We start from the raw sequence: 18,451 nt of genomic DNA, 5'->3' as shown, positions 1-18,451 counted from the left end.
TGGCATGCAGGTAACTGAGAGCGCGGATTAGGTGAGGTAGGGGGAACAGCTTCGTGGGTGTTTCCTTGACCGTGGGGCCCACCTTAATGTACATGTTATATATCCACGCCGTTCATCAGTTTTTCCAGATCATTTTAACGCATGTTCCAAAAAATGATGCAGATCAAAATCTCAAGTGGCCCACACCACAGAAAAACAGTAGTGATTGAAGGTCCACCTTAAAAACTTTCTAGGGCCCACTATAATTTTTATTTGCCATCCAACCCGTTGATAAGGTAACACAAGCCTGGATGAAGGGAAAAAGACAAATAGCAGCTTGATCCAACAATTCTGTCTCTCCCAAGAAGTTTTAATGGTGGGAATTCAATCCCTACTGCATGGTCCACCTGAGTTTTTAACCTGTCTTAGTTTTTCCACAACACCATAAAATAATCTAGAAAAACGGATAGACGGCGTAGATATACAACATATGCATTGATGTGGGCCCCACGGTCAGGATCGTATGATCAGTGTAATTTTTCTGCCCATGCTACATGCTAGCTACATACAAATAGGCCATCCTTTTGGACTGTCCTGGCTTATTCCATAGGCTAGAGCCCTAAACTTGTGTTGCACCATTTAAAAAATTGTGGTGACTCATCCTTCTCATGTGTTGGGGCTAATATACAGCTGCTGTCCAGATCATATAATTTGTGGGCCCCACTGTGGATGGTCATCTCTCTAAAATCACAATGATCAAACAATCCTAACCATCCATTTAATGGATATTAAATGGATGGTTAAACGTAAATGGTAAGTGGTCCAAATTCGGATTGAAAATTCAGATGACTATTCTCATCTTCTCGGTACGAATTTTTTGGTATGCCTCACCAACTGTTGGACGAGCGACTTGGACGGTCTGGATTTCCTTACCACTCTTCCATGTATACGTTTGAAAAGTCACCACCATTTCAATGATACAACAAAGTCTTGCTCAGATTACAACAAACGCCGCCTAACTCACACCATAGCCTCGCGGTTTCGTTATGAGGAATGCGAATTCAACCCATCTTCAAGCGCCAAAACAAAACGCACTACACGTGCAGAGTTAGCCGCACTCGTGACAGATCTGGTACGTTCATCAGAAGGTCCCTCAATGTAAGTAATCTATCCTTGAGATATTCCGGCCCACTCATGAATTGAGATACATGCATAAGGAATATAGAGCCATTATTCTAACCGTCCATATCTTGTGGTATACGTTTCGTCCACGTAATAACATACATCCGGATAATCGATATCCAGAAGAAAAAATCATTAAGAACAGAAGATGAAGGTATCGGATCTTCACACGTATGTCAAGTTGAGATGTGTGGCCGCGTCTCTGTTTAGCGCTTGAAGGTGCGTCTGGCAATACTATTTTTATTTTTATTTTTATTTTTTAATTCTGAAATCTTACAACTCAGAAACCCCAACAACCCTTTCTCAGCAAAAACCCTTTGCATTCACTCTCTCAGAAAATGCAAAGGTCAGTTTTGGAAATTTAAAATTTCATTTTTTATATTTTAATAAGCATTTCAATTTATATTTTCTCACCCATTTTTCTTTTTTAGGTTTTGATGGGATTTCCTCAATCATCAAGCAAGGAAACAGGGCTTCCCTGAAATTTTAATATTTCCATTTCCTTCCTTCTTTTTTTTTTTTCTTTTTCTTTTTTTCCTTCAAAGAATCATTTTCCATAATTTCGTAAAAATATTGGGATTTTAATTTTACAGATCAGATTTCATTTTCCAGTAGATTATTTGGAGTAATTTAATGAGTCTTGTTAGTTTTCGATGTGTATTTTAAAAATATTTTACATTTTTCCAGCAAAATAATTGGAAAAGATTTATGGGTTTTGAGGATATTTCTCTCTTTTTGGGCGTAGAGTAATTTTTCTTTCTTTTCTATTAAAAATATAAGAAAATTTAGTCTGTTTTCTTTATTTCCTGATTTTGATATTGTTGCTTGATATTTTTACTCTCTTTTTGGAGAAGAGTGTAATTTATATTACATTTCCATTAAAATATTGGGAATTTTTTGTGGGTTATTATTATTATTATTATTATTATTATTATTATTATTATTATTATTTTGAGTAAAATTGTAATTTATAATGTATTTTCTATTAAATATTAAGCGATTTTAGTGGGTTTATTTAGTTCCTGATTTTGATGTTGTTTGATGGATAAAAGGGTAAATTTCATTCATTTGCATTATCATAATTGAGAACAAAAAAATATTTAGTGTCTTTCTGTTCTTCACTTTGTTATTGTTTGAGGAAAATCTTCTTTTATTGGATTAAAATTGTAATTTTTCAGCCATTCTACTGAAATATTGGACAAGTTTTAGAGTCATTCAAAAAAAAAGAAGGAAAAAAAGATCTTGACTTTAAATATTATTTTAATGGTTTTTGTACAGTTCTTGATTTTGATATGGTTTCTTGGATAGTTGTTATCTTGCTTGTTGATTGGTATTCTTGTTCTTTACTCCTCTAACTGCCCGTCGTTATCATCTTTATTTTATTTGTATTGTTTAATTTAGTGCTTTCAGAACCCATCCCCAATCCTTTTGAGTTGTTTGTTTTTTATGATTATTTATTTTCACACTCCTGTGTTGCGTTTGATCTGTGCAAGCAGAATTCACAAGGAAGAATGGCTAATTGCCAGTAGTTTGGGCTGCTAGCACAAAAAGAGGAAGATGTAAGATAGTTTCCATTTCAATCAGTTAGATATGAATTTCGTTTCATAGATGGATTTTGCAATCGGGATTTTGAATTATTTTTATTTAATTCCATTTTCTTTTACGGTGGGTGTTATTTGATGTTGTAACCAGTTGTCTATATGAGATTTCGGCTGTTCAGTACACAGTAAGGGTGGTGTTTGGTCTTTCAATGGCGGAATGTATTGGGCCTCGACTGTACAGTTGCTACAATTGCGGAAACCATGTTTCCCTTCACGACGACATCATTTCAAAAGCTTTCCAGGTGCGGAGCTAATCTGATATCTGTGAATTTTTGTTGATTGTTTTAAAATTCAGAGATGGGATGCATCTGTGATGCTTGTTTTGGTCTGTCATGCTTTCTGTTGATTCTTTTTTAAAGATAAAAACTTTATCAAGGCACGAAGCCAAAGAAGACAAACAAAACACAAAACATAACAAAAGCAAACAAAGGAAAAGAAAATACAACTCTGCCTAAAAAACCTCGGGGCAACCTATCAGACAAACTGAGAAAGCGGGCTAAAACAATCATGCTTTCTGTTGATGAACTGATATAATGAAAAAATTAAGAAATATGGTAGAGGGTATGGATCGAAGGGCCTGCTTGATACTGTTAAGATTGGATTAAATAGGTTATGTTTAAAACTTTAAGTTTAAATGTATATGGATCCATTTCTTTGTGTTCTTGCACTTTTTTGAGAAATACTATTGATTCCAAATGTTTTGTAAAATATTCTTTAGGGGAGAAATGGCCGAGCCTTTCTGTTTGCCCATGCAATGAACATAGATATAGGGCCGAAAGAAGACAGGCAGCTCATGACCGGATTGCACACAGTTGCTGATGTTTACTGTTGTGATTGCCGTGAAGTGTTGGGTTGGAAGTATGAAAGAGCTTATGAGGAAACACAAAAGTACAAAGAAGGGAAGTACATACTTGAGAAGTCAAAGATTGTTAAGGAAAACTGGTAGCTTCCACGACTTGATGTTGGTAAAACTTGCAAATTCCAAGTTCCTGGTTCTTTGGTGATGTAGGTGTGTTTATGCATTCATCAGTTCGTTTTGTACATAAATCCTCATCGATTGAAAGATTTAGTCGTTGATGATTGTTCACTGTTGTTGCCATGCCATGTCTGGAAATTGTGTAGTGGACTGTGGAGACTTTATCAATTTCGCTGTGAATAAAATTGTGTGGCGTTGTTCATTTCGCCTATTATTGTCAAATTTTGATTGCATTTCTGATGGAATTTCACCATTGAAGCACTGCTTTTGCATTCATTTATTTATTGACCTATAATGAAATTATTAAAATTTCAAAAGGAGAATGCAAATACATCTGATCTAGGCTGCTAGTCTGCAATACAAAGACATGATTTCAACACACCCTCTCTCACGAGTCACAATAGTTTCTGCATGATGTTTCACATATTGGGCCACCTGAGTAGATGAAATGTTTAATCCATAAGCAAGAGTGGTCTCATTGTAATGAAAGCAAACTTCCATGGGAATCTACTGTTTCTTGAAGCCCAAGCGGTAAACATTCATTGGTTATGCATCAAAAAATGAGGTTTTTGGAAAACAAAGCAGCAAAGACTTGCAATGCTTCTCTCAATCCAAAGCTTCTATCATATCCATCTGTCCCACTCCTGCTGGGCCACTGAAAGTCTTGTAATTGATTCCTTTGTCATTGAGAATGATGCTTCCAATCCCAGCTGGGCCCGTGTTCTCTAAGAACTGTCAATGTTCAGCTTCAGGCAGCTCCATGAGACTTTAGTTTGGTCTTTCGTGGTTTGTGTATTGATTGAATTGCTACACGCCTGGTATTTTATGGGTAAACTGGCTAATTCCTAACCAACAAGAACCCAGGTATGGCAGAAGATTGGATTCTTTAAATGAGAACATCAATTGCACTTTATTGTTGAAGATCCGTTCAGGTCAAGGTGTTCCAAAACGGTAATGGTGGCCGTAACGGCCACCACCGTTACCGTTATGATACGGGCTGTAATGGCCGTTACGGCCCCCGTATCGGCCTTTGTCCCTTTTTTTATTTTTTGAAAAAAAACTGCTACAGGGCCTTTATGGCATGGTTTTTTTTTCGCTTTCTTTCTTTCTGTAATGGCCGTCATGGCCGTTTTGACCCCTTAATGCATAATGGTTATGACCATTACTGTTACGTAATGGCCGTTACGGCCGTTACGTAACCGATTTTGAATACCTTGGTTCAGGCCTTACCTTCCAATTCCACACTAAAGGAAACAGCCAACAGAGGGCTTGCCGCCCTCACCTTAAATTGGTTGCTAGCCCAACTTGTGCAAGTTTGATCCACGACACCTTGAAACACACAATTCATTCCAGTCTTTGCCACCTTGCAATGGATGAAGAGGCGTGCCTTACATTCCTCGTATTTGCAGATGATAAATTTTTTTGCATTGATTTCTCTGACCCACACCTTAGTAGGATCTAGAAGACCTGAGCTACACTGCCACTTCTCATGACAGTAGCTATTGAAAAATCTTACATTTGTATATCAGTAATCCTCTCAATTGATCACGGTCTGGATTTAGAAACTTTGGTTTGATTGTTGTTCTACTTTTAGGTCTGGTTAGACTGGTCTTTGTATGGGATCCAATATGGCGATGGCTTTCTTCTCTCTCTTTCTTTTTTATGCAACTCTAGATATTCAAACAGCAAGTTTTTACCCAGCCACCAAAACTCATGTAGATCTGGAACCAATTTTCTCTGTGATAGATTTAAATAATCGAGATCTTTTTCCCAATAGTGTTGTTAGGTGGTTGGTTCATACATATGGGAACTAACATTTAAGGGAAAACAGAAGGATTGACATCTAAGTTATTGAATATCTTGTAAGTTGTAATGTTCTGGGTAGGCTGGAATTTCCAACAGCATGGAGAACTAGCCGGAAAAGGAGAGGAGTCGCCCCCACTTGCTTGTTTTGAGTAGAAAATTGCTCAAGGTAATCTATATCAAAATCTAGCAAAATAATTCCAAAAACAGATCTAATTAGAGATTCCGAGAACGTGCCTCGGTGATGAAGGAAAGTGTTAGGCACCCTTCTTCACCTGCAAGCATAGTCTCTACTTTGCAAAGAAGTAGAATCTCTGGGTGTTGTAGAATTGGTAGTGGCAAGAGTGCATTTTGAGGGAACCTAAAGGGGTAGTGGAATTGCAAGTGGCTATGGAGCTTGTAGATCTGAGTGTAAGATGGTAATTGGTAAAACTGGGAGGGAAATTTGGTTACATAGAAGATTCCTTGGTTGAATTTGAATTAGGGAGCCAAAAAGGGTAGTTTGGAGATTTCCGTAGGTAATGTAGTTAGGATAAGTAGTTCTGCAATTAGAGGGGGGGTTAGGTGTGAGGTAAAGGTTCTAAAGGGAAGTAAGAAAGGAGTTAAAAAAAAAATGGAGGAAAGGAGCTCTAATGATTTGAAATCTTGGAAGGTTACTATGGCAATTTGAATTAAAAATTCTACAGGGGTTTCACAAAGACCTTCCGATTGCATAGATCACAACTTCCCAGTTTGATGTTGGTTCGTAGATGATTAGGGCTCAATGAAAAGCTTATCTGATGGGTTTCAAAATGGTCCCTGAAATCACAACATTCGTCTTTCAGAAGCGAGGTAGACAGGGGTCCAAAAATGAAGATTTGCAAAGGGCGCAGATGGCAGGAAAAGTTTTCTCGCTACAAAGAAAGCATCAGTGAACCACATTTTTTAGTAGCTGTCTGGTGGGGTATAGGAAAAAAAAAAAACTTTCCACCACTCTCAGAGCTTGCTAGAAGAACATTTTTCTCTCAAAGGATACCTGCCAGTGAGAGTCCCACCAAAAAAAGAAAGATGTTTGGTTCCCCAGACCGAAGTTAGGCTGGGACCCACACCTCTCACTTCAATCATTTAGATTGGGTTTAGGGTGAGCTTTGGATGGACTTGGCTGGTTTGGACTTGATACTTCTAACTAAAATTCCTGCAAATTAGCATTGAAACAAGATCGCCGTTTCAGCAGTTCATTGAGGCAATAGATCCAGACCCTGCGTGAAGTTGGGTGTCTGCAAATTGCATTTCCAATTTTTTGGGCATCATGACGGCTAATATGGACGCAAACAAACTAACAGCTGCTGCCCTCTCTAATTATTCACCTTTTAACAGTTAGTGTATTTGTACTTGGGAAAAAAAGAAGTTAAAAGAGTGTTTGAATATGATAGGTGTGTGATTATGAAAGAATTTGAGTGCCAAGTCATCTGGGATCCTTTTGTGTAGAGATTTAAGAGTTGTGAAGCTGGGTAGTTAAGCATGAGGTTTGGATCCACTACAAAGCTTTGACATGTGGGGGCCACTGTGATGTGTGCATGACATCCAACCCATCCATTATGTGTGACCCCTCATGTTCTCATTCGGAGGCCGATCCAAAACTCAGGTGGGCCACACCACAGGGAACAGTTGGGATGCGAACACCGACCATTAAGCTAAGTCATCTGGGATCCCTGTAGGTGTAGAGATTTGAGGATTGTGAAGCTGGTAGCTTAATTGAATTGCCGTTAGGTTAAACGGTATTTAGATCTGAGAACAATTGTCAAGCAGTATGTTTTCAGTTTTATCCTTCTATGTTGAGTTGATTCTTCAGAGTGCAACTGTGGTCATTCTCGGGATCAAGGGACATTTCGCTGTCTACTAGGGCGCCAAAGATTTTATTTATCACTGTGTTGGACTAAGATCGTTTGCACCATAGAGAAATCTCGTATTGTATTGCACATGTTCTATGCTTGGTGGTGGAAGAGATGGTCTCTTTATCCATTTGTCATGTGGGGTTGATATGGAGTTTTTTCATTGGTATGTTTGAAGCAGAGCGTATATGTTTAGCTGGTCTTTCTGGGTGTGTATGGCTATTTTTGGAGTATTGAATAGGCTTTTTTTTTGTCCCCCTTGTTGAAGCTGAGGGATTATGGATGGAGCAGAATAATACATGTTAGGATGACTTTTTGGAGGTGGACACCATTCCCTTTTAAATTCTCTGGCTTTCCACCGCTAGTAGTTTGAATGGTAGTTCTCGCACCATGATTAGATGGATGGACAAAAGAGATTTTTCTGTAGAGATATGAGGACCCATTTGAACAAATAAAGGGCATGTGTATATCCATTGGGACTTTTGAGGAAGTAGCTGCCATTGCAGAAGATGGTGCCCTACAAAACAGATTTCAAATACCTCAATTGTAACCAGTTGCCAACTAGCTGCCCCTTGGTTGGTTTTGAGTTCTGATTTTGTATCGATCAGGTCAGGTCTCTTCATCCCAGCATAGTCATAATCTTGATTTTGCTCACTGCAGCCTGGCCCCATTTGCAACCCTACATGGCAGATCATTTGCGAAATGGTTAGTCAGCTCAAGATGAGCCGCGACCATACGGTCATATCTCCCTTTGCTTTCCGAGGACATATCTAAACATGCTGTGGCAAAAAGTCCCATTTGAGTAGAGTGATTAAGGCTGTGGTTGGGCTGTTGGGTGGAACTGAACCCATGCCCGAAACTGATAGCCAACTCATTTCATCTTCTAGACTAACTGTTTCAGAATGACAATCTTCAGGCCAGTGTGAAGTTGGTATCTTCTGGTGTTTCCCCATCGAACATCTACTTCACCCTACTTGTAACTGGATTTCCTGGATGTTTCTTGAAAGTGCGGCCCGAGAAATGTATGTTGCTTTAGGATATTATCTGCCTCATCTCATGAATGTGTTTCCCTTTTGTGGGTTTTTTAAGATCTTGCTTGAGAGTTCGATGTTCCTCTTGTTTCATCCTTTTTTCTACATTATTTCTTCTCTTCGTATCTACCTGTCTGGAGACCGAGCATTTCACTGCTCTTCTAGTTCAGTTTTTTCCAAGCAGTCGTGTCTTTCTCTGCAGTTTCCATCTTCTCCAGTTCTTCCGGCTCCTGTCATTGATTCTATTGGTCGGCAGCTGGGTTTTGATTAGCTTTGATGTGTAATTTTGGGCCATTTGAGGAGCCCATTATTGTATTGTTGTGCATCGGGGTAAAGCATGGGGAGGGGAATCAAACTCGTTTATGTGGGGAGGGAAATCGAACTCGTGTCTGTGGGGAGCAAACCCACGATGATAGGTCATTGAGGATTACATGCTGAGATTGTCCAATGATCAGAACCATGCATGTTTTGGATTCTAATATAGGCCATTAAATGGATGATTATTTGTGCAAATGAATTTGGAAGAATGAAAGTAAACTCTTAATGCGAAGTTTTAAAATCCAATAGTCAAAGGTTAGGATAATCACTGACGTATGATTATGCGATGGCTAGCTTATTTATTGCAATAGTGAGAATCTGAACTGTCCAAATACCAGTCCATCTTAACCCTAATGAGGCTAAGAATGCTGGAGATTTTTTTAAGTAAGATTAGTATACATATATGTATAGATATCATGTATGTAAATAAGATTCAAATAGAAAACTTAAGATTTCTGTATCCATGAATAATAATTCGTTAATATCACTTTTTGCCTATATTAAAATCCATCATTTTCAATTAATCATTGTATAAATTTGTATATTCTACTCAGATGTATCAATGGATGGCAACTGCTATATTCATACCCTTTGATAATGGGGAATTATGATAGTACGTACATTTACGTGAGTTCCTATATCTTTGAACATGTGGGGTCCACCGTGATGTGTGTAGAATCCAAAAGGTCTACTCAGTGTGAGGCTTCGTATAGACCACAAATCACGCTGATCCTAAAATCATGTGGGCCACACCAGAGGGAACAGCGTAAAATCACCCTAAAAAAATGTCAATTAATGTGGTGTGGTCCCACAAGTCATGGAACCTAGTGGGGTCCACGGTTTGGATGGACCGCTTGGCTTAAATGGCATACATATCATAGTGATTATTACATCTCGTCTCCTTCGGTTATGGACCGCTTGGCTTAAATGCCATGGACCAAGTTAGGATGATGCGAAATCTTGAATTTTCAATTCAGCTGTTGGATCCAAACCGTTCATATATATATATGGGTACTTGGTAAAATATTGTGCGATGAGCGGTTAATAAAAGATGAACAAGTGTGCGAGATGGATCACTCATCAAGGGGGAACCCTTGATTTGAAATAACCTCTTTGGATTGCAAAACTCAGTGAGTGAGGATTTGAAATCCCCATGATATTGAATACCCTCTAATCCACCCTGTCAAACAGCTATAATGGATTTGAAATCCCTTCAAATCCACAGCTATAATGGGTCGGATGAAATATACACCACCATGGTTTTGGTGAAATGTCTCTTAATCCTCGTGATGGGCCCCTGATGAATGGGTCGGATGAAATATACACCACCATGGTTGGAAGCGGATTGAGTACTGAGTAACTCAGTACGGTAAGCGTACTGAGTAAACACGTTGGGGTCCACCGTGATTTACATATTTCATCCACTCCGTCCATCCATTTTAACAGGTAATTTGAGGGCTTGATACCAAAAATGAAGTATATCAAAGTCTCAAGTGGACCTCACCATGGGAAACGGTGAGAATTGAGATTCTACCGTTGAAAATTTCTTGGGGGCCACATATGTTTTGGATCAAGCTTTTATTTATGTTTTCCCTTCATCCATGTCTGTGTGATCTTATGAACAGGTTGGATGATAAATAAACATCACTGTGGGCCCAAGAAAGGTTTCAACGGTGGAAATCATTATTCCCACTGTTTCCTGTGGTGTGGTCCACTTGAGCTTTTCGAATACTTCATTTTTGTATTCAACCACTGAAATGAGCTGGAAAAACTCATGGACGGCGTGGATAACCCACACACATTCAAAATATTCCCAACTGAGTTTACTCAGTACGATAAGAGCGTACTGAGTAACTCAGTACGCAATCCGATTCCGGCCCCGGAAGCGGATCGTGTACTGAGTAACTCAGTACGGTAAGCGTACTGAGTAAACTCCGTGGGCCACAGTGTCATTCATACATTATATCCACTCCGTCCATCTCTTTTAACACATAATTTTAGGCTTTATACAAAAAATGGAGTATATACAAACCTCAAATGGATCACACCACCGGAAACAGCGTGAATTGAACATCTACCGTTGAAAATTTCTTGGGGACAACAGAAGTTTTAGATCAAGCTGATATTTGTGTTTTCCCTTCATCCATATCTTTCTTATCTTATGAACAGGTTGGATGACAAATAAACATCACTGGGGCCTTAGAAAGTTTTCAACGGTTGAAATCAATGCTTCCACTTTTTCCAGTGGTATGGTCCATTTGAGCTTTGTATATGTATCAAGTTTGGGTTGAACCCATAAAATGATCTGGAAAAACTAACGGACGGCGTGGATAAACCACACGCATTCGTGGTGGGCCCAACTGAGTTTACTCAGTACGATAAGAGCGTACTGAGTAACTCAGTACGCAATCCGATTCCGGCCCCACGGACTAACTTATGCTTGGCGTCTCTCTCTCTCTGGTTTTTGGGAGTGTATTAGGTGTTACTCGCGGGGCCCACCTTGATGATGTATTGTATATCCACACCGTCCAGCCGTTTTTCCATTCCATTTCAGGTTGCAAACCCAAAATTTAAGAAGATCCAAGACTCAGGTGGACCGCACCACAGGAAACAGTAGTGATTGAACATTCACCATTGAAAACTTCTCAGGGCCTACTATAAGCAGTTCTGTACTGTTTATTTGCCATCCAACCCGTTGATAAGGTCAAACAAACCTGGATGAAGGGAAAATACAAAGATCAGCTTATTCAAAACTTTTGTGGGCTAAAAAAAATTAATGGTCATTCGCCACCTTTTCTAGTAGTGTGGTCCACTGGAGATTTGGATCAGCTTGAATTTTGAGATAACGTTAGAAAATGAGTTGAAAAAACGGACGGGCGGCGTGAATATACAACATATTCATCAAGGTGGGCCCCACACGGTAAGGGTAACACCTAATTTGCTCCCCATTTTTTTCCCCTCAGGTGTGGCCCACTTCAGTTGTGGATCCATCTTATTTTTGTCTTCAGTGTCTAACTTAGAAGGGCGCATCTGATGGACGGAGTAGATATAACACGTACAAGCAGGTGGGCTCATGGAGCTGGGTTGTTTCACGCGCGGCGTACAACTCGGCATTCCTCGCCGAGAATGGGAGGGGCAGGAGTTTTAACATATGGCTTTGGCTTGTAGAAATGGGACCCATGGTCCAATAATCCAAACAGTTGCCATTATGGGCCTCACCTTCTTGGCATCATCCACCAAAATCTTTCAGGTCAGAAGATGCAATATAGAAACCAAAATGAACGTAAATGGCCAGTAGACTCATCAGGTGGGCCACATTACATAAAACAATGGCTGTTTTTGGTTGGTTAGATATTGTCTGTATTGTTTTACCAGTATATTGCTGTCCATTTGTTAAAGGCATGTGCTTATTTCAATGAGGTGTGAGTGTTTGGTAGACCTTGCCCTCAAAGAGCCACATGGGTGTAACTCTCATGAGATACACTCCATCCACATGCTGCTACCTTATCCACAATTACCATGAAGTGCACGTGAATTGAAATATTCAGATGTATTTGGCACCTTGTATTTGGCACTTTGTAATTGGAATTTGCTGGAATTCAAATTTTATATTTGATAGACGGAGTAAATCACATTATTTTAAATATCGCCTTGTTTCCAATCCATGAGATTTTACAAATTCTCATATTGGGCTGCCCTGAAGTTTATGTGACCCCAACTACTAGGTGTGTCACCCCGTATTAAGCCAATGCCTAAAATTTAGTTACATCCATGATTATGGTGGATCACATGATTGAAAATAGTATGCAGGACAACACTCACCCTCAAAATTATTTCCCTCCGCGTGGCCTAGATGAGTTACAGTTGGGCCTTATTTTTTATCTGCATATATGTTAGTTTGGCATCTAATGGTTGGAGTAAATTTTTTATAATCATCACAGTAGGCCCTGGAAAAAAAAAATAAAAAAAAAATTTCAAGGGTTCTGAGTCTCTATGTCTAACTGTTTCATTTGGTGTGGCTCACTTGAAGTTTAAATCAGCTTGGTTTTTTCAGCCCAATACTTAACTTGGGATTACATATGTACGATCGAAAAATTACTATCACTTTTTAAATGACGCAAAAGTAACATAGGAGTCTAGCTCAAGTTTAGGAAAACGACCTAAATTTCAAGAGGAAATTCAAACAATCACTAACATCTAATTTGTGTAAACTTTTTTCACATACTATCCATTTATGGGTCAACAATTTAGACAGTCGGATCATTTGTAACTATGACATGCATGTTAGAGTCCCTTGATTATAGCTGGGCATCGGACCGAGTCGAATCGGATTGGGCCCAACTCGACCAGGTCCGAGTTCTACATGGCTTGACCTGAACTCAGTCAGATTCAGAACCGAGTCCGGGTCCTCTGACCAGATCCGATCCTAAACCATGCTGACCTGGACCGATTTGAGTCCAACTCGGTCTGGAAAACTGAGTCGGATCGGATTGGCCCAGGTTCGGATCGGATTTTTTCCTTATGTGGGCCTATAATTTAGATGGTCCATGCATGCTCCAGCTACTCTAAATTTAAAAGCCTAAAGTCTGACAAAGCAAATGGACTAAAGAAATAGAATTACCAAAACAAGAGAAACCAGAAACTAACAACAGCTATTTGGCCAACCAATACACCAACCTTTCCAACTAACACACCTTTTCCCCTCTTTAGACCTCCAAAGGATAAAGAATTTCCAAATGCTATAACACGGATAAAATATTGGCCAATTAGATGTGCAGCAACTTAGGTTCTATGGAGGCATGGTAAAAGAAAGAAAGTGCCAATTTCCTTGAAAGTTACTCTCCAAGAAATTGTTTGTAGAGAAAATAAAAAAAGAGGCGGATGGGGAATATTTTTAGGATTTCTTTGTTTTTTTAATTTTATGAAAACACATTCTTGGAAAAATGTTTTCCACCAAAAAGAGAACTAATCAGGAAAATAAAAAATGTGATTTTCTTGGAAATTATTTTCCACCCAAATACTTCCCAAGCTCCTAAACAGGCCTTGATAAACTTAGAACACTGTCGTGTTCAAATGGTGTGATTGTGAGAATGCCCCTGCTGGTGCCCTGACAGAAATGAAGAACATCGATGAATGCCAAAAGGCTTTGATTTAGATAGTTAAAAGGAATATTATCCCTAACTTGAACACTGGTGTGTCCTTTGTCACTGGAAGAATGGCATGGATATCTGTCAAAACAAATGAACGACGTGGATATAAGGCAGATCACATGCATTAGATTCACTCCACAATCAGGGATTCATTAGAATAAAAAGAAATAAGAAGAGGATTTATAAGAAGAAACTATCAAAGATTCAAAATAGAATCCTCACCAAAACCTGATTCAATTACGAAGGAGAGGAGACTGGTGTCAGGCGATGGGCAGGCAGCAAAACGGGTGTTGAAGAAGAAGAGGAGACTAGAGAGGAAAAAGATCATCCATTGGGTAGGTAGCAGAACGTCGGGCAGCGCTCGTTCGTCGTTCGGGTTGGGTTAGGGTAAGAAACGAGGGGAAAGGGAGAGACAGTAAGAAAAAACAGAGTTAAAAAAGTTAGGGTAAAAAAATATAAAAAGATATTTTATACTACCCGCCCGCTGTTCGGTCCGGGTCTGTTCGGGTCGGTTCAGGTATACAGGTCGGGTCGGGTTAGTCCGGACAACGGGCTATCCGGACCTGACCTGAAAATGATTGGATCTGGAAATTCCAACCTGATCAGGCCCGATCTTGGCCGTCGGTTCTGTTCGGAACGGGCCGGATCGGGTCGTAAATGCACAACTCTACCGTTGATATACATTGATACACTAGCCTTTGATGGTTTGAGCTTTTAGTGCACGTGATTATTTAACATAGTATTAGAGCAGAAGTTCAAGTGTTCGAATTCAGATTGATAATAAAATGTAGATCATTAATTTTCGGAAAAAATGAATAGCCCATATCAAGGGAAGGATAAATGTCGACATAAAAGGTGGGCATACATGATCGATGATCTCGATGGTGGGCCCACATCGAAGGCAGGCTAACATCAATGGTGGGCGCCACATGATAGATGGTGGACACTAAAGTGGGCCCCATGTGATGGATGTCAAACATTCAAGGTGGGCTCCACATGAATGATGCATCACATCCAAGGTGGGGCCCACAAGATAGATTACCAAAATCAATGTGAACCCCACATGATGAATGGTCCACATCTGTTTGTACAAACAGAGTTTGATGGACCATGATGTTTTTGTTCTCAATACGGACAGTCATTGAATAGACAACATTGTCACACATCATTTGTACATAAAATATATTTTTAAAACCAAGTTTTCAAAATTTATGATCTATGCAAATTTTCCTTTTAAAAAAATCTTTTTGACTACCAAACAAGCACCAAAACAATGGTCATCATCTCATGGGTGAATTGACTTGACACATTGGAGGTCGATTAATATGCTAATCGTTTTGTGTTATTTGAACGGGATTGGTATTTTGTTTCCGAGCTTTTTCCCTACGTACTCCTAAGGTATGCTACGAGACCTAAAATATAGTACCCATTATTTTTAGATTTAAAAGTATTTTTTGTTTTTTCTGACATGAAATACCCCTTGGCCTTCTTCTCCATGCTTTCTCTGTTTATCACTACTCTTCGACTACCTCTTTTTTATAACTATTGTACATCGGCGATCTTTCGTGTTTTTCGATTACTCTCTGACAATTTTTCGTGTTTTCGAATTAGTCTTTGACAATCGTTCATGCTTTTTGACCACTTTCTCAGGTGGAAACTTCCACCTAAAAAATGGATTATGAGTTTGTTTGATAAGAAGATGAGATGAAAAAATATTGCAAAAATTTCACTGAGTTTTTTTTTTCTTTCTTCAAAAGATTCTGCTTAAATGGGTTTTTTGTCAAGAAATGAATGGGAGGAAAGAAAATGAATTCCAAAAACTCAACTTTTAAAAACAAAAGTGAACACGATGGATTTTGGGATCACTTTTAAAAGGTCACATGGTGTCTAAATGAGATAATTCTAATCCTATTTGAAATGTCATCGAATCATCTTTCCAGCGAGCTCGAGATCGCCCTAATTCAACCTGTAATGAGGAGTATTTTAATGAGATCACATGCTATTGACATTACTGGAACATAACAATTCGCTCTTTTGTTACAACAGCGTCACTCCTGTGTGATAACAATGACCGTTCATTTATTAAAACAATGATTGCTCGAGTGTAACAATAGTGATCACTCTTACACACTCCTGTGTAACAATAGCAATTGCTCGTGTACTCTGATCACTCTTTTGTTACAACAACGATCGCTCCTGTGTAACAACAACGATCATTGTAAGAACAAAAATCTCTCCTGTGCAAGAACAACAATCTCATTTATTACAATAGCAATGTCTCTTGTGCAACAATAGGGATCGCTCCTTCATTATAACAACGATCAACGCTATAACAAAACATAGATCATTATTGTTACAAAAATGATCATAACTCCCTTACTACTAGTCAAATCAGGGCAATCTTGGGCTTGTAAGAAAGACAATTCTAAGAAATTTCAAATAGAATTAGAATCATCTTATTTAAACATCATTTGATATTTCAAAAGTGGGCCCGAAGTCCAACTATTGAAAAAATACTTATTTAAGCCTAATCTTTTGAAGAAATAAGAAGAACTTATCTTCTACAAATAGAGTTTTTTTTTTTTTTTTTTTTTTTTTAAATATTTCCCATCTTCTTCTATCGGTTTCCTCCCAAGTAAATCCATCTAAATAATTTTTTTCAAGAATAATCTATCTTTTAAAGTAAAGTTTTTGCTATTTCTTTTCTTTTCTCGTATCTATTTATTAGCAAAAAAATCATCTATGTAAAATCTTTTAAAAAAAAGTAAAAAATTCATCTTCTAAAAGTGAAATTTTTATAATAATTTTTCCATCTCATTTCCTCTAATTTTCATCCCAAACAAGCATATTTCAGCATAACACAGGGAAAAAGAAGAAAGTAGTTTCTACCAAAGATAATAGTCGGAAAGTATGCAAAATCGTCGCAGAGCAGTCGGAAGCACAAAATACTACCGGAATGTGGTAGTAAAAAAAGCGAGTTAGAATGTAACAATAAAATAAGGTATGGAGAAGGAGGTCAAAGGGTATTCTTGTCCAACAAAGTGAAAAAAGCTATCAGAAGTCAAAATAATAATAATGAGTAATTAAAAAGATGGTATATTTTAGAGCCCCAGCAAACCCAAGTTTACTTGGAGAAAAAGCCCTTTGTTTCTTAACCCTTTTATTCTTTGAGAGGCCATGGGTAGAACTTTCACGAGACCCACGTGTGGAGCCAAGCTAGCCTACCTTGTGCACTAGGAGTCACATGTGTGGAACTTTCACGAGATCCACCCTGTCCATCAAATATGCAGCCTCATTTTCACCTCCGAACCCAATAATCATGACCATCCATAAATTAAGTAGGCCACGCTAGGAATTCATATAAAATGTAGCTCGCATAATCAGTGGTCAGGCCCAATTGTCGCCCAATAGCATTTAAACGACTGCAAAAATCTGGTAGGTGGCTTGGATCTTGCACGTGTGCCACATGCGCACATGAATTTGTAAGGGGAGGGATTTTTTGAGTGAGAAACTTTCATGATAGAATTCACCTTTTGAATGTGTGAGAGATCTAAGCCATCCATCAAATGGGCTCCAATGGTTAACATATATATCTCCCCGATTAAAAAGATATTGACTCTTCTATCACTGGTCTACAAAAAGATGATTTGTGAAGAAAATAAAGGATCACATAATTGAGCAAAGGTTGGATTTACGTAATATTTCAATCTGCAACATTTTTGGGAAATCCCCCATCCATGATTGGGTACACTTGATCAACGGTACAGATTCTAAGACATGTACCGACTTGGACAAAGTCAAGCCGCAAAACCCGACCAGGGTGACCTAATGCAGGCTTCTTTGTTCCTATTTCAAAAGAATCTGATAACCCATTGTATAGTCATTCATATACATTTATTTCAAGTAAACAATAAAAACTTTAAAATCTAAGAAATTATTTTGAAGTAACCATCCATTTCGTTTTCATTAATAGTTATAATTATCAGATACATGCAGTTTTTAGGTGGGCGCCTTTGGATGCACAGTTTAGATCAATCGTTGGACCCTTTCCAGCGCAATCTAACTCGACCACCAGTTTTCAAATCAATAATTGAGATGGGTTAGGATCATCAAATCAAAGTGGCTCTTAATAGTTGTTATGGGTAAAACTGAACTGACTTAATGTACGGGGCGCAGGGCAAAGTGACCATTGGAACAGACTCTAAAAATGGCTAGAGAAGATGAGCTGAACAAGAAGACTCAACGACCAAGCTGAAACAATTAAACCGGTTTGGAAATAAGACTCATCAACAGAACTGTAGATCTCGACCTCGGATACCGACCTCGACCTCGACCTCGGAATATAAACATCCAAAGAGAATTCCGCACCGTATATGGGCAGGACTGCCCTATGAGGCCTCAACCGAAGATCACACAAATCGAGGCGTAATCGGAGAAATATCCAAGAGAAGATTCTAATTCCAATATGGGTCCCTCTGGTGTATCTCACAAAATCTCTCAAATATGCAAGCTGCCTAGCAAACCTATAAATACATCGCCT

At 38.7% G+C, this 18,451-nt stretch overlaps 1 protein-coding gene across 7 annotated transcripts; it reads left to right on the top strand.

Annotated features, from left to right (window-relative positions):
* Window positions 1-1,321: 1,321 nt before the first annotated feature.
* On the top strand, window positions 1,322-3,940 carry LOC131248557 (protein yippee-like At4g27745). Of its 7 annotated transcripts, none has more exons than XM_058248893.1 (4): window positions 1,322-1,380; window positions 2,658-2,720; window positions 2,854-3,004; window positions 3,481-3,940. In XM_058248893.1, exons 3-4 carry the CDS (start codon window positions 2,912-2,914, stop codon window positions 3,706-3,708), a joined length of 321 nt encoding a protein of 106 aa, XP_058104876.1. In that variant the 5' UTR covers window positions 1,322-1,380; window positions 2,658-2,720; window positions 2,854-2,911; the 3' UTR covers window positions 3,709-3,940. The 7 variants fall into 7 exon arrangements, with proteins under 7 accessions (XP_058104876.1, XP_058104877.1, XP_058104874.1 ...); XM_058248894.1 differs by lacking the exon at window positions 1,322-1,380 and adding an exon at window positions 1,415-1,507 and having other exon boundaries at window positions 2,882-3,004; XM_058248891.1 differs by lacking the exon at window positions 1,322-1,380 and adding an exon at window positions 1,425-1,507.
* Window positions 3,941-18,451: the final 14,511 nt, after the last annotated feature.

Source organism: Magnolia sinica, chromosome 6 (genome assembly GCF_029962835.1).
Source record: "Magnolia sinica isolate HGM2019 chromosome 6, MsV1, whole genome shotgun sequence".
NCBI classification, from domain to species: Eukaryota; Viridiplantae; Streptophyta; class Magnoliopsida; order Magnoliales; family Magnoliaceae; genus Magnolia; species Magnolia sinica.
The sequence above is the reverse complement of the archived record's forward strand: the minus strand, read 5'-3'. Positions and strand labels throughout refer to the sequence as shown.

Coding starts and splice junctions, on each gene's coding strand:
- LOC131248557 (XM_058248893.1), top strand. CDS start 2,912: ATGGCGGAATGTATTGGGCCTCGACTGTACAGTTGCTACAATTGCGGA. Junction 3,005..3,480: donor TCATTTCAAAAGCTTTCCAG/GTGCGGAGCTAA, acceptor AATATTCTTTAG/GGGAGAAATGGCCGAGCCTT.